At 43.2% G+C, this 19,753-nt stretch overlaps 1 protein-coding gene across 1 annotated transcript; it reads left to right on the top strand.

Annotated features, from left to right (window-relative positions):
* The first annotated feature begins 10,757 nt into the window (after positions 1-10,757).
* Positions 10,758-19,003, top strand: LOC107281123 (RNA demethylase ALKBH10B). Its single transcript, XM_015784739.3, has 7 exons — positions 10,758-11,564; positions 15,161-15,309; positions 15,458-15,575; positions 16,610-16,711; positions 16,884-16,999; positions 17,739-17,893; positions 17,992-19,003. Exons 1-7 carry the CDS (start codon positions 10,949-10,951, stop codon positions 18,497-18,499), a joined length of 1,764 nt encoding a protein of 587 aa, XP_015640225.1. The 5' UTR covers positions 10,758-10,948; the 3' UTR covers positions 18,500-19,003.
* Positions 19,004-19,753: the final 750 nt, after the last annotated feature.

The following is a 19,753-nucleotide window of genomic DNA, read 5'->3' as shown; positions in this document are numbered from 1 at the left end:
CTCTCTCCCTCTCCCGCCTATCAGCAACCGCTCCGAGCAGAAACACACGCTACGCTTCACTGAAATCTCTTCGCTCGCGGCTAGTGTCGCGCGCGTGCATGTCGTCACGTTCGTGCGTTGGGCACCGGGGCGCCGCGCGGCGCGCGGCCGAGACCAAGCGTAGCGTGTGTTTCTGCTCGGATCGACAAGGACGGCGAGCTAACCGGTGTCGGTATTAGCGACTCCCGAGTCATCGATCGCCGTCTCAGGTGCGTGCAGTGCTAGCTCGTGTCGCGCGACCGTGCAGAGGCTCCGTGGCGGGCGCTGGAATTCTGGGGCCCGTACAGCCGTTTGTACGAACGGGGAGGGGTGTCTCTTCACAGGATAGGATATGTGGCTACAGAAGCTCGTGGCTAATGTGGTGGTATTAAAAAAAAACAACGGTAGAGTACTGGCTGGAGGTGTAGGCGCACCCGTGTCTGGCGTCCAAAGTGAGTATTTTACTCGCACGTTAGGTGGAAGGCTGATACTTTACATACATTTGTTGAGATGGGACAAGGTGTGGTACTCGAGGACTACGGCTTTTGTGGTTTCGTTAGCTCCAAAGATCTTCGGGGAAAATATAAAAGAATTCAAGAGTACACTAGGGGTTATTCTTTTTTATTTTTTTATAGGGAGAAGCCATAAAATTTAATTGATAAGCATCCTAATACCAAAAATGCTATCGACAAGAGCAACTTTCCAAAAATACCATTGCACAAATCTCTTTCTCTCAAAAATACCATCATAGTCAAACTGTTGTTAACAACTCTCCGTTAAATTGTATGAAAAGAAATTTTACCCCTAGACAACCATTTGCTCACCCACATCATCATTTTGCAATGTTTGCTCACCGGCGCCTGCGGGCCACTCCTCTACGCCGTCGTGTTGCCGCCTGTTGCGGCCGACGCACCGCCGCCTGTGGCCTCCTCGCCGCGCCCCGCGCCACGCTGCTGTGGACCGTGACGCCGCCGCCGTGGACCGCGGCCTCGCCGCCGCCACCACCGACCAGGAGAGCTGTGCCGCAGTCGGGAGAGCCGTCTGGATCGGGATTGAGGGGTATAGGGTAAAAAATTTCACCATTTCATCTCTTTTTTCTTTTACCATAAAAACTGGGTATATTTTGGCCCGAGGGCAATTTGGTCATTATAAAAAAATGGTTGTTGCAGTGCGGAATTGATGGTTATGTTGGGAGAAAGAAGCTTGTGCAATGGTATTTTTGGGATGTTGCTCTTGTCGATGGCATTTCTAGGATTAGGGTGCTTATTGATGGCATTTCATGGATTTTCTCTTTTTTATATTGAGATGCCCAACCAAGTAATTTTACAAGGATTTTATTTTCTTGAATGTACATTAAACGTGCCAAAAAGAAAAAAAAACTTCATGTCATAAAACGTCGTAGGAGATACGAGCAGACAAGCACAATCATAACATTAACCAACTTCAACTCGCGTAGAAGTATATGAGTAGACATTGACCACTATCTTCAATCCTTTAACAATTTTGCAAGCTGGCATCACCGAGCAAGTTGGTGAATCGCACCCCAAAGGCACTCCCGTTGATTGGATCCTTGTCAACGCGACATATAAGTCTTTCTAAATCTTCATTGAAAATTCCACGGATATAGTAGTTGTCACATAGGTAGAATAGCAAATAATTCTATGACATTTCTAACTTCATAGACATCACTATAGTGATAAGAGACATGTTTCCTTCCCTTTTGCCATCAGCGAGGATGCCGAATCAAAGGAGGGGCACCGAGAGGAAGGCTTGGACCGCGTAGGCCCTATCGTGATTTGCCACCTGAGACGAAGTCCGAGAGCCCTATCAACCTAGGCTTGTCAATATTTTAGAAGGATTTTCATTGTTTAATATGTACTACTAGAAGGGTTTTCCATCATCTAAATAATATTAATATTGAAAGCTTTAATGTACTTATCTTGAAAATGTGCTACATACCTAGAGAGAAAATAATTAAGCTTGAACGTGAGGAGAGAGAGAAAAGGCATGGACTAGCTAGCTGATTGCATGACAAACATTCTTAGGTGCTTGCAACGATGACAATGTAGCGGTGACCAAAATGACCATACGATTGACAAACAAAGCGGGGAAGATAATAACAACCATTGGCGTCTAAAATCTGGTGACTTAGACATGGAAAATTGCAGGTATGCATCTATTCAAGCTTGATGGTTGTCGGTACATAGTGCTGTAGTGTTATAATGACATCTAATACTTGTATGTAAGGGAGAATATATATGACTAGGGCGGGTTGGATGCTTGTGCAAGGTGGTGCGTGGCGACGTGGTATGTTGGGGAGTGGTATCTGGTAAGCTTGAATTGTTCATTGATGCTGGATGCTCTACCTCCTTAGTCCTTCCAAAGGTTTCATTGGGTTTTACTTTTTTTTAATCAATTGTCAACTTTCAGGCCAAAGGATTCTAAATATCGAACTAAAAGTCATGCTTTTATGCCCCATTTGAAACAGAGAAATTTTGTAGATTCAAATCCTATAGGATATTTTCTTCCTATTTGACCCTTTGAAACAGAGGATTAAAGCTTTCAAAATCATATGAAATTCCTAATAATGGCTCAATGCGTATATTTTAAAGAAAAGTTATCAAGAGTTCCAACCTTTTAATTTTTTCTTCTTTGATCATATCTCTCATCTGATTCATATATTTTCTCGGTGATCTATTCAAAAGATCATTTATGTGGCTTTTCTGTATTTTATAATAATTTGTTTTACACTTTTATTCTTTTGAAAATCTTATGTTTTTTTATTACTCTGTTTTCACGATCATGAGATTCGAAGGAACCCTTAATATGAAATTTGAAGTTCTCACATACAAATTAAATTCACTCTCGTGGCTAGCAAAACGCGTCAAGTGGCATGGATTCATTGATTGGTTTTTGTGTTCGGGCACATTGAAGTCTCTTTTGAAATGGAGGGATTTTAGTGGAATTTCAGAAGAATTAAATTATTTCTGTAAAATTTATATAAAATTTCGAATGTTTCAGAATTTGAAAGAAGTGTGAAGAGGATGAACAGAAATTGACCCTCGATGCTTGCGTCTAGTGTGTGTGCCCTAGAAGTCATGGCTCGGAAGTTAAAAATAGAAATAGTTTGAGGTCATTGCTTAGGGGAAGTTACAATATCATCAAAATATAATTTACAATAGCATATAATGTTAATTTTAAAGTTTAAGTGAAGATATGAAATACAAACTCGAAATTCAGCTGCCATAGTTGGCCCTACGGCTTATAAGCCACTCTTAAAATTTAATAGTTCAATATTTTTTTCATCGAAGTTTATTTTCCATTGTTAGCTTTTATAAAAGTTTTGCTTTCAAATTATATTTCTGTTGCTGTTAAGTCGTACAGTTTATAATTAGAGGTGAAAGTTTCAAGCCTTTGTACCGATTTAATTTGTTCGTTTTATTTCTCATTTGGGTTGTACTTAAGAAATAATATTTTGTATTCTTTTTCTATTGTATAAAGATAAGCATATGCGTGCGGGCACCACATGTACATTCATGACCTTTTGTATTAGATTTTTCTCGTTATTCGCGTGCACGCTTTCTAAACTATTAAATGTTGTGTTTTTTTAAAAAAATCTATAAGAAAATTGCTTTTAAAAATAAAATTAATCTATTTTTAAAATTTAAAATAATTAATAGTCAATTAATCATACACTAATAGCTCATTTCGTTTTGTATATCTTCCCAATCTTTTCTTTCCCCTTCTCCTCAAACAGTTAAACTCAGTTTTGACACAAACACACATAACTGCATATAGCTTAGCTCAAATCAGAGATCTAATTTTCGCGACCGCATAAAAAGATTTCACGTCAATATATTAGAAGAAAGAGTTTTACTTACACAACGCAATCAGCCAGACCGGCTTATGCTAGGAAAAGAGAGAAAAAACAAAATAAAAAAGTTGAAGCTCAGATATCTAATGAAGGCAGCGTATGAAATTTCCATGATTCAGCACTATCAATAAACTCTTTCCCTTTTTTGTCATAAAAAATAGCTGAAACCTGCATAATTTCATTTCCACTCCATTGATTCGTTCCACCGTTGAGTGTGCCCGAAAAATTTCTTAGTTCCATAGGACGTGCAGGTGCATTCTGCAGGATCAGGCAGCAAATATTATTGGCGTGAGCCGGTTTAGCCTTTCGAGGCCGGGAAAGATAGGCCGTGATGAGATCCTTGCCTACGGCCAATTCTGACCTCTATAACTGTAGCTGGCGATAGTATCTTCCTCCTGCTTCTCCAAAGGTCAACTGCTACTAGAGGAATCAGTCTCTCCTTAAAATATCTAAAAGTGCTCTCAAAATATGCAACAGTCACCTTAGTAATATTACGAAGAAAGATACTACTTTAGGAACATGTACAGTACAAAACACATCCACATACACACTGCCTTTGTGAGTACAACCGAATGACTGGACCAGCATATCTTGAGATCGATGACGCCATCATGGATAACTCGTTGTCGAGGTACGTCGTCTACTTTTGAAAAAACAAATATCATGAGATTGACGAAGTCACAACGGATGCCTCATTGTCAACGAGTACTAACCCCTATAAACACACACATCCTATCTCTGTGAGCACCTACGAAGTACTGGGTTAACATATCTTGAGATTGATGAAGTCATCATGGATGCCTCACTATAGACATTCGTCACCTACCACTGAAAAAATAAATATCTTAAGATTGACAAAGTCATCACAGGCGTCTCGTTGTTGACGAGTACGTCGCCTACCACTGAAAGAATAATTACACCTCTGAAGTACTAGGTCAGCATATCTTGAGATTGATGAAGTCATCATGGATGCCTCACTATCGACGTACGTCACCTACCACTGATAAAATAAATATCTTGAGATTAAAGAAGTCATCACGGGTGTCTCGTTGTCGACGAGTGCGTTGCCTACCACTGAAAGAATAATTAGCCGTAAATGCGAGCGCCTGTGTCGAATTTAGGATTTGAACCCATGTTAATTAGCCGTAAATACGAGAACATGTGTTAAATCTAGAATTTGAACCCGGGTGGATTGGTTCCATCACAAGTAACCTAACAAATTGAGTTACGCTCACTTCAACCACACAAATTAAGAAAATAGGTTAAATTAAATGGGAAATATTGTGATTGATTAAAAAAAGAAATAAGGTGGAAAAATTAAAAAAAATGGTTATAATTGGTTGAGATATAAAAGTATATAGAGAAGTTGTTATACTATAAAATAAATTTTAAATTGTAGAAGTTGATATACGTGGGGATGGAGGAAACAATACCTATATTGTCTTTTACAACTTAAATAATTTTAGAATACTAAAGTTCAATTATGAGTGTGAATGAATTTACATCCGCATCTCACATTCTGCGGCGAAAGGTGCCCCCTGACGACATTTTTGCCACGTAGGACCCGCATGTCAACCGTAAATGCTAAATATCGTTCTCGGTTTAGTTTACATCATCTATGCATATTATATAAAAGAATCTAAAAGTATAAAATTTGTCAAAGGGGGACAGAGAGAGATGGGAGAAGGTATCAGCTCAACACGTGGACCATTTAAAAGCTCCTTATAATATCACCAAACAGTGTTTGATAACTAGCATTATGGGTTCATCAGGACGCTAAAGTAAGATATCTCACACCTCCTGTCATTGAGTTGAGTTTCGAATGAGAAGACAAACTTGTGCATTTAGATCGACTATAATATAGCCAATTATGCTCGAGTTCAGATTAAATAAATTATAGCCAATTATGTAGCCCCCGGCCCGGTCACTAGACGAAGGCTTTGAATAATGCAATTTGGACAGTGTCACACAGAGAGGATCGCTGACAACATCACGTCATGGAAGTTGCTCTTGTTGAGTTGTTGTCACGGCCAACAAAACAGTAACATTAAACACAGCACATACGTCAACAGTTCAGTGGTCTTTGCGCCTTACGTTGCCCTTCTGCATCGTGACAGTTGATTTGTTTTTTCTAGTATTACTGTCCCGTTCAAGCAAAAATCAAAGCAGACAAAATTCTGTGGTTCTTGTTTGATATTTTCCCCTCTGTGATTAGTGAATGTACGGAAATTTGCAATAGTAAAATCAACAAGAGGTCTTTTAAGTTCTCCTGCCGAAAGTCTAGATCTCAAAGCTTGTCAAGTTGCACATGGCATTTTCATACTGATTCTGTAACAGTTAAACCGTTCTATTTGGGGAGGGTCATACCATATACGGTCAACTCGTCCGGCACAGGGGAAAGAAAAATGTGCGCCCGTGCCTGATGACCTATTGATGTCGCAAGCTAAGCAGGCTTCTTGATTACTTCCGTTCCATAGCCGTGAATAACATCTGGACCATCTGGTACACACTGTACCCTGGACCGAAGAAGCTCCTCGTAAGTCCTCTCCCTTTGATGTGTGGGGCTTTGAGGGTGGGCTCTATCTGTCATGAACTCAGAAGCTGCTTTCACACTAGACTTCCAGATTTAAGTTTAACCAATGATTAGTTAAATTACATGTATATTTAGGGCCTGTTTAGTTCGCGAAAAGAAAATTTTTTGGTGTCACATCGGATGTTTGATCGGATGTTGGAAGGGGTTTTCGGACACGAATAAAAAAACTAATTTCATAACTCGCCTGGAAACCGCGAGACGAATCTTTTGAGCCTAATTAATCTGTCATTAGCCCATGTGGGTTACTGTAGCACTTATGGCTAATCATGGACTAATTAGACTCAAAAGATTCATCTCGCGATTTTCTCCCTAACCGTGCTATTAGTTTTTTTTAAAAAAATCTATATTTAATGCTCCATGCATGTGTCCAAAGATTCGATGCGATGTTTTTGGGAAAAACTTTTTGGGAACTAAACTGGCCCTTAGTGTATAAAAGTTGTACTAATAGACTTATGTTTTAAAGTGGAATCATAGTAGTAGTTCGTTTTAAGAGCAGGCTATAAACATATTTTTGAAGAGATAAAGGAAGAGAGGGAAGAGCAGCAGGCTACAGATTTGTAGGCCAGCTACAGCACGGACTTCAAGACGTAATGTGTGTATGACAGGTATGACCAGGTATTAATTGTATAGTAAGCAACTATTGTATGAATTGGGTATTAGATTGGCTATAGATGATTTGGAGCTAGTAGTTGACTATACTATTAAACTTGCTTTAATAGCATCTGGGATACCATCGATGAGAATATTTTTTTTTTGAAAGGATGGTAAAAGCTTTGCCTGGTATATATTTATAGAGAAATAGATCGATGAGAAATTCATGAAGAAACTTTAATGTTGAAGACTTCTCCAATTGGAAGTATGTCCGATATATAGAAATCAACACGTACAAGTACATGGTATATTAGATATCTTAAAGGTGCTAGTTAACTCTAAACACGGTGTGCATCAAGTAGCAGCGATGACAGGCGGAGCAAGAGGCTCAACCGCATTGCGTCTCCATGCTGGTGATGCACAGTTCCTATGAAATTAATGTTGGAGCTGGTACCATGTTGTCTCTTCTCAACGAATGATATTAATTGTAATTCTCTTCTTCAGAATTTCCTATGTAATTTAATATGAATCTAGATTTTGAAAATAAAATTATATCTAATACTCTTGCTTAAATTTTATAAATACAACTACATTACATATACAACCATATCGATCAATATACAGACCATCGATATCGTATAGTGTCAACCCATCGTGACAAAATAGTGCATATTTTTTGGAATTAACGTGATAATTTCTACACCTCTCATCAAATGTTGTGTTTTCTTAATTTTCCTCCCTTGTCATATTTTTCGCGAACGCTCCCTTGTCATATTTGGTTTTAAAAGAAACAACTTTCAAACTGTGCTGTGATAATTAAGTTATGATCAATCGACTCTCAAATGCGTGCCATTTCAATAACATTAATGACGCAACCAGCTGGGGTTTCGATGAAAATCGTTGATCACATGCCATATAATTGAGTTGGTGTGTGTTTCCCCGCAGCAAAAGCTTCCTAAAAAGGAACTCCAGAACAGACTCAGCGCATGCACCAACCACCCAGATGTACAAGCCCTTATTTAAACCGAACCAAATCAGTGCCAAATTAAAAAGTGCCATTAAACTAATGGAGTAGACACAGCTTGATTGTGATAAATAATTGCCTCGGGTTAAAATAGGTCATGGTCTCTCACTCTCTCTGCAGAACCAAAAAGGATCTTAAGAACCGTTTCACAATCTTACAATGTCCTTCATGTTCAAGGTCCAAATCCCAAGACGTGTCAATTAAGAAATCAGGAATGAACATGGAGATCAAACAAGATGCATATGTTTGAAACTTTTGATTCGGGTCATATGTACCAGCAGATTAGACTTAATTGGGATCCCCATGCTCTAGATGAAAAAGATTTGAATTTAATGGCACTACCAAGACTAGGAGGAGAAAACTTACCAACCTAGAAAGTACATTAAGACAAAGTAAGGGACAGGGTTGTCATGATGTTGAAATAATCCAGCAAGTTCATCATATCAGATGGAACATCTATCCAAGGACTAGTAGTGGACTGTGCACTTCCATGTAGGCAAGGTAACTTGTTGAGCATGGGATTTTTCACTATCAATTCTTAATTACTCAAACTTTATGTAATTGTAATTAATCTATAGAAGAAACTGAGGTACTGATGTCACATCAAGCTAAAAAGTCATAAAACATACACAGAAATAAACTTTCATAGATTAAAATAACACGATAAATCGGAGAAAAAAAACATTTACTCTATATAGTCAAATCTTCGTGAGTATAAATTATATCGACAATGATTGATCGATATGTTTGTACAGGTTTGGCAACGCTTTTCAACTATAGTTGTATTTATGGAAACGTAAATAACAATTGTATATCCAATTCAATTCGATCCGTGAGTTAAGGTGTACTTTGTATGTAGACATAGGGGTGAGTATGTGCTATTTATATTATTGCCGGTACGTGTGTATGTGTTTCAAAAATAAATTACGCGCGAAAATTCACCAAATTCTCATTTCTTTTTCTTATAATGGAATAAAACATTCCAGCCTTTACTCATCAGAGCTACAGCCAATTCTTACAAAAGTAACACCCAAACACTGAGTGTAGTTCAAATGAATTAAACACACCCAACAAAATAAAAGATCAAACTAAGATAAGGAGAGCACATTTATTCAAGTCTATTTGTGAATCTCCATCATAGTTTGCAAGGAGTTGCATGACCGTTGTCTCAAGCCAACGACCTGCAACCTTCATAAGCTCTCGATCATCTTCACACATTTGCAGCTGTGCTCTAAATCGGAGCCAATATGTTGCACTGAAAATTACCTGCATATATGAGATAGATGGTGATTTGTCAAAAACGATATCATTTCTAGTCAACCACAGAGCCCAACATATGGCAGAAGCTCCTACAAGTATGAGTTTACTCTTCTTCTTGTCTACCCCCAAGAGCTAACCATCAAACATAAAACATATTAGATACGGTAGTAGGAAGGCATAAACCAAGAGAGAACTGTACTGCTCTCTAAACAAATTTTGCATAATGGCACTCTATAAAAAGATGTTGAATAGTTTCATTTTTCATAAAAAAACAACATCTTAAACTGCCATTCCAATTTCGTCTTGCCAAATTATCCTTGGTTAACACAACCCCTTTAAGCAAGTACCACATAAAAATCTTAATCTTAAGTGGCATCTTAAGCTTCCAAATAATCTTGTTTATCTCAATATAACCATTATTAATTAAAGCTAGATACATCGACCTAACAGAAAATATTCCATTCTGATGATAATTCCATCTAAAGCTATCAGAGGATTGATTCAATTGAATATGTCCAATAGAAGCACACAATTCATACCAATATGCAAGATTCTGACCAACTAATGATCTCCTAAAGGAAACATTGAGTGGAACAGATCTCATAACATTAGTAATAGTAGAACTTTTCCTTCGGACAATAGAGTATAAAGATGGATATTTGTCTTTAAAGCCAGGTTTCCTAGCCATTTATCTTCCCAGAACCTTATTTGTTTCCTATTATTTACAATCCAAGAACTCATATCTAAGAAGGTATCTTTGATCTTCATGAGACCTGACCAAAAATGAGAATCATCCCGTTTTTTATTAACTTGGGTTATATTATAGACTGATTGTAGAGATACTTTCATAAAACCGGTTCACCGAGCTGATCCTATGTTTCCCTATGGTGGCTCACACGAACGAGACCTAAAAATGCCAAGAATCTGACACTGAAACGGACGGCCGAGATGACGCGTGGCCCGCCGAACTGGGCGTCCACGCAAGGCCATGACCCCATAGATGACCTCCCCATAGACCAGGCCGCACCTCCGTGTCGCCGTGCATCCATCCCAAGGCCACGGTGATGACGTGCCCGTGCGCCGTATCCCGCACCCGCAGCCCCCGTCCTGAGCCGCGCGCGCGCGGTCCACACGCGCCTCCCCTCGTAGGACGGGTCGGTCGCAGCCGCCGCCCCCGCCCCGCAGCGATCCGCTAAGCGAAGCTGACCGGACTTCGTTAACCGCCACCTCCTCCTTGTCGGATCATCGGATCGGCGCCCGCGCGCCCGCTAAGATGCAGCCCCCTCGCGCCACGTCACCTCCCTTCCCCTGGGCGCCGCGCGGCTACGGGTACCCCACGGCCGCGTCCTCCTCTCCTCCTGGTATTTATAGGAGCGTCCCGAGAGAGAGCGCTCCCCACACCGTCCCCCATAATTTTCCCAACGGAGAGACCACCCACGCCAGTTAGAGGTTAGAAACAAGGCGTCGAACACCTTAACGCCATTACCGAAAGGCTTCGAGAATTCGGTGGTGGGTGTGCGAGGGAGAGAGAGAGAGGGGGAGAGAGGGTAGTGTGCAGTGAGGAGGGGCCCTGGCGATCGCCGGAGGGATGACGACGGGCGCGGCGGCGGGGGCTGCTGCGGCTGCGGGGGCGGCACCGGCGTCGCCGGTGGCCGCCGCGGCCGCGGCCGCGCCCGAGGTGGCGGCGAGGGACGCCGTGATCGGGTGGTTCCGCGGCGAGTTCGCGGCGGCGAACGCGGTGATCGACGCGCTGTGCGGCCACCTCGCGCAGATCGGCGGGGACGCCGAGTACGAGGCCGTGTTCGCCGCGCTCCACCGCCGCCGCCTCAACTGGTTCCCCGTCCTCCACATGCAGAAGTTCTACTCCGTCGCCGACGTTGCCGCCGAGCTCCGCCGCGTCGCGGACGCCCGCGCCTCCGCCGCCTACTCCGAGGAGGAGGCGGCGTCCACGGTGATCCACGAGCCCATGGACGAGCTCGTCGCCATGGCCGCCGAGCCGGAGCCGGAGCAGGAGCAGGAGCCCGACCACGACCATGTACCTCAGGATCCGGCACCGGAGCCGGAGCCTGACGGCGCCGTCAACAACCCCGTCTCCCCCACCGCCGCCGAGGTGCTGGACCACGAGGCGGACGGGGAAGATTCCTCCGGAGATTCGTCGGAGCGCAAGGCACCCTCCACGGAAGATGACGCCGTCGCTGACGGACGTAAGTACAATCACCCCCCCCCCCCGCTAATTAATCCTCCTACGCGCATATTAATTACATGTGCCTCATAGGCCATAGCTTTTCCAACCATCGTTGCTTCCTATTTTCGGCATCGGCATTTTTTTTCTTGCTAAATCCGTCATCGTTTCCGTTAGTTCATCCGTAGAATGGATCTCCAGTTTTGGCCCGCTTCAGTTGGATCTGGTCGTTTGCTGTGGATTTCTCTGCAAGTTTTGTCCTCTAATCTCCTATTTTTTGGGGTTAAAAGAAAAAAGTGATTAATTTAGACTTTCAAACGATGCCTTTCTACGGTAAATACCATTGCAAAAGCTGCATCTGCATGGTTAGTACTACTAGACCTGGCGCGCGGGTCCATCACGCTTGGTGGTTAGGAGAAAAAATGGAGGTCGAGAGGGCCAAATTATTCAGCGCCGCACCAAATGCGGAGCCATGATTCTTCCTGGGACGGGGAGATCGTACGGCGGGGCAGTGCTCCTCCCTGTCAATCGACGCCGTCCGTGCCGGCGGCGGCGGCCCGTGACCTCGCTAAAACCCTACCGCTTTATTGCCTTCTCTCCTCTCCATCCACGCCGTTGGATTCCTCCTCTCTTTTCCTCCGCCTCCTTTTGTTTGGTTTTCTCCGTCTCGTCGCCTCCACGCGCGCGCCCGCGCCTCGGCCACCCCTTTTGGCTTGGTCCCCCTGGAAAGTACCACCGCTGGTACGGCCGCTTCTGCCAGTGCGATTAGCAAAAACGTGCCACGCTGTGGTTGCCCTTTTGACGCCTCCGGCGGCCTCTCGCCGTGGGTCGGCGGTTGGCTTCAGAGCGGCGGCGGCGGTGGCCTTGAATTGAATGGAAAACATCGTGTGCGTTGGATTCTAGCGGCTCTCATCAACCTGGGCCCTGGGGGAGTGGGGGGCTCCATATGGTGTGAGGTAGCCGACGCTGATTGGCTCGGCGTAAAATATTGCCGTGCATGCGTTTTGCATGTGTGGACGGCCGGAGATCACCAGATTCGGGTTGCTGGTTAACCCGCCGGGCAAAAAGACTGTGTGCCTCCTCCTCACTTGGAGGAGATGGAGATGGAGATGGAGGCCGTGATGCGTGGCAGTGTGGCATCAACTTTGAACAGGCGTTTTTCTCTTCAAAGAAATAAATGCTCTTGAAAAAAAACTGTCATGAAACTGTTGACTTTTTTTTATTTGGGAGAAATACAGAGTAAGTTGGTGTGCTTTAAGTTTTGTTTTGTGTTGTTGCATGCTAGTATTTCGGTTGTGTGTGTAGAATTGTCATCATCATTTTGTCCTGGTTTGGGGGGTGTCAAAAACGTAATTAGGGACGGTCGTTGTCCTCTTGCTCGAGTGACCTCTAGTCGTCTCCTTCTGCCTTAGGCAAGCACAAGTGTAGTGATCAAACATGAGAAATCATACACACTCATTTAAAAGAACAAAACAAAAAATAGGAAAGTGTGAATATGTCATCCTCGCCTTGGGGCTAGAAGCCTAGAATGACGAAGGATGGTTTTTTGCCATTGTTTTGCAACAAAAGCAAACAAATAGAACGTGATTCTTTTTGAAAGTAAAGAAAGTGGATTAGTACATTAAGAATACAGAGCTGATAGATTAGATGAAAATAAAAATAGTACTCCTACTAAGTGGCAGTATCGAGCGTGGTACACACGAGAGGGAACTTCCTCCCATCCTCCGTGCTACTAGTACTGCAACGTGGATCTCATGAGATGGTGTCAGGCCATGTCAGGTCCGCGCGGTGGAGCCAGCCGGTGCGCCGCGACGGCACGGCCCGTCTGATCGCAATCAAACGGAGCCAGACGCTGGGCAGAGTTAAATGGACCCGCACGAGACTCGCCGGGCGGCGGGTCACCGTGGAAAAATCAATTCGTTCGTGCCCAACCCTGCACGTGTCGATGACCGGCTGGACCCAGATCGGGTTCGAGAAGCCAGAATTCCCGGGGTCCGAAGGGCTGGATCTGGTGCCGTGCCGATCGGATCGGTCGGGACGGAGTCTGAGCTGTGTTACACGTGGTTGGCCGACATCCACTGGCTGGTGGGGTCCGGGGCCAATCACGCAGGTGGTAGCTCGGGCCCACTGGCAGCGCCTTCTCGAGAGAACTCTTTGTCTCCGCATGGTGGCCACTGGCCAGTGACAGGTCTTTGTGCTCTTTGGCTGCTCTCGTGTTAAGTCTTTACTCTTTAGCCGCCTTGAGGCTGCAAGCCTGCTACCATCAGCCCAAGTGTGTGGGTAGGTGTGGCGACCGGCGACGGCGTACACAACTTTTGAACTTCCACATGATTAGATCAACTGTAGGTGATTTGGAATTGATAATTCAGGTTAGGGCAGCGTAGCCAGTGCGACGCTATGTTTGTTTCTGCGTTGTATATTGGTGATGTGATCGTGTTCCGCGATTTGGCGACTTGCTAGTTGCTGCTACTAGTCAGCCACCTTTGCAACCAGTCCGGATTTCAGAAGATTTTCTGCAATCTCTTCCAAATTGACTACTGACGGACTACACACGAGTAACTCTTTTTTTCTTCTAAAAGATAGGAGGAAAAACAATTTCTTGAGTTTCTTGTGCTAAAAGGAGGAAAAAGGTTTTGCTGTGCGTGCTGCATAGGGTGGTCTGATGCAAATCGTCTTTATACATTGTCTTCGCCCAATTATTGAACACGTATTGGTCCCTGCTTGGTGCTCGCCCCCACACTTATGCCATATGTACTAATGACCATCTACGCTTCACTCAACTTGCGGGAAGAATCTCCCGTTGTGCTCGCTCTTCTCTTTATTGCGTTATCACGAAAGGTTCCTCTTTTTTTCTCCTCATGCTGTCCATCGAAAATGACATGAAAAGGACTACAGCGTAGGAGTCCTCGACACTAGGTTATTTCTTCCTGGGCTATGATGGAAATTTTGGAAGATCAAGGGGAACTACAGCGTGTCTCAAAATGTGATGGCAAAACGGTAGGTGACAACAATTTTGTGTGAATGCAATTGGGCGATAGACTTGGAGACCTTGGTGCCGCGTGACTGTGCCCACTAACGAACTCTCACTGAGGATCTAATTATGCCAGGCCAGAAAAGCGGGTAGAAAGTACATTTTATATTTTATTTTATTAGGAGGTTTACGATTTTATTAGGTTCTTTAGACAGCCTCAACCCATAATATCTGTCGGTGATTGTTTAGTACCCTAGCTAGCTTAGCTTGGTTTCTCATTTCCTGAACAACATGATAAGAGTTATCAGCTTTTAGATGTGTATCCTTTGTGCTTGCAAGCTAAAAGATGAACAGTTAAACTGAATTCTCAGAATGCACTTTCTTTTATAAAAATAAGGCCTACGGCATGGGTGCAGTTTTTTTTATAGCGTCACCAGTCATATATACTCATATCCGTGATTGGAAGTTTTCATGCTTTCTGCTGTTTATCATAAGTTGATTGCTCTTTGAAATAGATGTTTTCCTTGAAACATGGTACCGCAGTTAAAAGAACTTTATATCTTTATTGTTTGAAAACAGAGTTCAAATCTAATTGCTAAGAACATATCCACTGTTTGGATGCATCTGAGATCTATATTACTTAGCAGATGATCATACTGACCAAGGATCTCAAGGGGAACACAGCCTACCAGAGAGTTACCCTATCTGCTCTGATCACGAGGAGTGCATTGTCCGCCCCGAGAGGATCAAGATTCAGAAAGGTTTTATGGCCAAGGAGTCCGTGAAGGGGCACATGGCGAGTTCCTTCTTTACATCACTCGGCAAACTTTCTGTATTGAAGAACTAGGAGATGCTGTAGGACTTAGCAGCACTTCCATTCATCTAATACGTTCATTCTTCTAATTGCTGTTTTTGACTGGTGTTTATGACTTCTGTATGATCAGGTTAACGTTGTGAAAGGCCTGAAGATTTATGAAGATGTGTTCACAACTTCAGAGCTCATGAAGGTTGCTGATTTCATCAATGAAATTCGTCAGGCTGGCAGAAATGGAGAGCTTTCAGGTAAGTTGGTGTTTTTGTTGCTTAAAAACATTTTTGTTCGTCAAATGTAGTTTTAAAGATCCCTGATATGGAGTATGTTTGCATTATTAACGTTAGGTGCTATTTATTTTCATACTTTTTACTTTTGTCCATATCTCTTTGGTGCTCTCCAATTGATTCTTCTAAGATACCAAAAATATTCTTGCGTCCATAGCATCTAAAGGTGGTCCTAGTTCAGGCATTGCTACCTTTATCTATTGGTGGTGATGATTTTATTTGATATTATTTTGTGGTAACTGACTCCGATATCTGGATATCCAGTTCATAACAACTGTCGTCCATATATTTCACATAATATCGTGCTAGAAGCAATAGAAAATGAAGCTAAGACATTGAAGTTTATACACTTCTTGCATAGATAGATTTTTTTTAGACGGAAGGCCAGTGGCCCGGCTTTTAATTGAAAGCCAAAACGGCAGAGTTCAGCTGGGGTTGCCAGCGTACTGCATAGATAGATGCCACCTCCAGTCATCCTAATCAAGTAAAAGTATAATTTGCATTTGACAAGATCACAAGATAGTCACAAACCTTGTGCCTACGATACCTAATGGACTCGAGCATGTGTATTTGCTTTAACTTAATCTAACTAGCCATGAGTTCTCAAGTTATCTTAAATGACAATAGAAGACGTTGAGCAAGAGTATAGTTTAATTATGACAACATGTTAGATCGCTTCTATCTTATCGGAATGGGTTCTGCACCACAAAACATTGATCCAAGTAAGATCTCAACTTTGTAGCCTTATTTGGTTCTTGAGTAGAGAAATTTTATGGTCCTTGAAAAGGTATCTCGATGTACCTAAATTTTACACTAAAAATTTTAGCATCTCGAGGAACCTAGTAGCATTTCCCTATTGGTTCTGTTGATTGTTCATGTTTGGCTATGTTGATTGTTCCTGCCTACCTTGTACCTTGAAATGCGACCCTCCTATTACCTTTGCCTTTGCTGCTATCAATTTTGTCAGTTTGGAGCTAACTCTCTAGTTCAAAATTTAGGTGAAACCTTCATATTCTTCAACAAGCAGATTAAAGGGAACAAGAGGGAGATCATTCAGCTTGGCGTCCCACTATTTCAGCCCACCACAGAGGAATCTAATTGTATGATCGAAAAACTAGACAACTCTACTGTGATTTGTTCTACTTACTTACAGTTGCAAGAATATTCTTTGAAGTGTGGCATATCATATTTGCATGAACATGTCTTATCCACACAACGTAATGGCCTACTGAATGGTGGTTTACAACTGTTCATTCCTTCCTCTGCGTACAGGTCACATAGAAGCAATCCCCCTTGTCCTCCAGGCTGTCATTGATCATCTTGTTCTTTGGCGTTTAATACCAGAAAGCAGGAAACCTAACAGTGTCATCATCAACTTCTTCGATGAGGTAGGTACTGGTTCCCTTATAAAATAGTATGACAGTACACTCGACGAACCCAAATGCCCCTTTTCTTCTATACTTCGTTGAAACTTGTCGTATAATATTGAATAGAATTGGAAGTATGGTTAGCCTAGTGGTCCTAGGGAAAAAAAGGAAATGGATAAAGAATGTGATTTTAAGAAAGGAACATCATTATAATATAATAAAATCACTCTTCATGTAAATGCCAGAACAGTTGTATTGTTCACTTCTTGTTCTACAAGTGGAAGGCTGAAGATAAGTGTAAAAAATATGAGAACGAAGAAAGTTCGAAATTTCTGACATATCTACTTCTTCCATATACTTTGTTTATGACTTCCTAACCATTTTACTCGTTTGGATACACCCCAAACCCAACATCTGCTTGTGTAGAACTATAATCCAGACCCATACCTACGGATGGGCCTGGATTTGTTTTAGACTAGTGATGGGCCTGGATTTATCCAATGGCAAGCGTAGGTGATGAAAAATCAGTTGGAATTTAGGTTGAATCTTTTATGAAGATCTTGAGCTTGCTTGATTTCCAATGATCTGCTTTGACTACACAAAGTCAACTTGAGTACTAGGACATCAGTAATTTCCATATAGGACATGCATGCACCAAGAACTCAACTGCATAGAATAGACGAACAAATATCCTTGCTCAAAAGTCTTGTCCAGGTTGTGCTCTCTGACAATCTGACGCTATGGTGGATTTGTTTGACAGGATGAGCACTCGCAGCCCTACTTCAAGCCTCCTCACCTGGACAACCCAATCTCCACTCTCCTGCTGTCCGAGACTACGATGGCATTTGGAAGGTCACTTGTCACTGACAGCAATGGCAACTACAAGGGACCCCTTACGCTCTCACTGAAGCAAGGGTAAAACATCGAATCGCACTGACATCATCTGCTTGTTTTTAGAGCTAAGCTAGTATAGTTGTACATGGGCTCATGGCGTCTCTGCGTCGAATTTGCAGGTCACTCCTGGTGATGCGCGGGAACAGCGCGGACATGGCTCGCCACGTCGTGTGCCCATCGTCCAACCGCCGCGTGAGCATCACGTTCGTGCGCGTGAGGCCGTCGACGCCGGTGGACCTCAGCCCGCTCCCGTCGCCCACCAAGGCCATGACGCTGTGGCAGGCGCCGCCGCCGCAGCAGCAGCAGACGATCCCGGCGCCCGGCATGCAGCAGAAGCCGCAGCACGGCGGCGCCATCATCGGCTACGGCCCGGCGCCGCAGGCCGTGCTGGCGCCTGCGTGGGGCATGGCCGTGCGCGCGGCGCCCGTCATGATGGTCGCCGCGCCCGCGCCGGCGAGGCCGATGGTGATGGCCCCCGCCGGCGGCAACAAGCGGATGAGCCGCAGCGGCACCGGCGTCTTCCTGCCGTGGACGGTCGGGCCCAAGAGGTACAACAAGCACCTCCCGCCGCGCATCCAGAAGCGCCGGTTCTCGGCGATGATGTCGCCGATCGAGGCCCAGGGCTGACATCAACAACGTCACCTCACCGGACCTCGCCACGCCTCGCCGGCGTCGTCGTGGTCACCATTAGGCCGCATTTTCTTCTTCTTTGAGGCAAACAAAAAAAAAGAAAAGGAAAAAAAAAGTCGAAAACGCGCGGGAAGTTCAGTCTTAATCGGTGTGTCCTCCCTGTGAATTTTGTCGTCGAAGTGGTGACTGGTTGTTTTTGTTTGGTCTGCCTGTAATTTAGCCCGGGTGTGAGTAGCAGAGATGGAAGCGGTAGAATATATGGGTAGGCATAGTTGAGCTCAGGATCAATCAGGAACAGTGTTTTCTTTTTCCCTTTTTGGTTGCGAGAAAGAACTACTGGATGGATGTTCATGTCCTGCTGAGTTTGCAGTAAGCTCTAAATAGTAGAGGTAGATGATGCGTCTGGTGTTGCTCACTTTGTTTGGTTTGTACCAGCAGATGTACCTAGTTATGCTTATGCATCGATTTTAATTGTTTGTATATAGGATTTGCCAGCACCAATCGTTGAGTTATTCTCCTACCAGTAAATGTGATGAATGGATACTCCAACTGAAGAGATAGGAGATGACCAAGTGAAAGTTGCCATTTTGTTTGAGATACATGGTTGCCATTTCCATTGTATAGAGAATGATTATAGATAATTGTAATGCCGTTTATCCTAACATTTCTCCGGTTGGAAAATTTGTTTACAATTGAATTTGCAGTCTCTTAACCAGTTAACTTCCACTGACTCGGTCCAAGAAGGTTTCATCCCCTCCTTTTTGGATTTTTAAAAATAACAATAGCTTTTATTCAACTTAACCAATTACATAGCCTATAGAAAAACCAATTACATCGAGAAGACACATCTATATGAGAAGTGAGAACACCCTCAGCTTTTACATAGCAAGGACACATAGTTACACACACACACCCTCAAGTTTATAAAATAAAAAATACATGAAGTTTTATGGCCAATCAACGTCTAGATGGCCATCCACATCATAGGGTAATAAACACCTTGACCACTTTCTCTAGATGCAGACATAACGCAATCACCAAATCTTGCATACTCCTAAAGTATAACCTATGGGAGCCAATGGATTAGTGAATAATAAAACATGAAAAGCTGAAGAGATAATGTTTTTCTAATAAAAATAACCATATCATTCACGTACAATCAAAGCGACCAGCAAATGACATCCGCCTTTAACAAGACATGAGGTTTCATATTATTTTGGATTCCCCAAAGCCATCTCCAAACCCGTGAGA

This window comes from Oryza sativa, chromosome 5 (genome assembly GCF_034140825.1).
Source record: "Oryza sativa Japonica Group chromosome 5, ASM3414082v1".
In the NCBI taxonomy this organism is placed as follows: domain Eukaryota; kingdom Viridiplantae; phylum Streptophyta; class Magnoliopsida; order Poales; family Poaceae; genus Oryza; species Oryza sativa.
The sequence above is the reverse complement of the archived record's forward strand: the minus strand, read 5'-3'. Positions and strand labels throughout refer to the sequence as shown.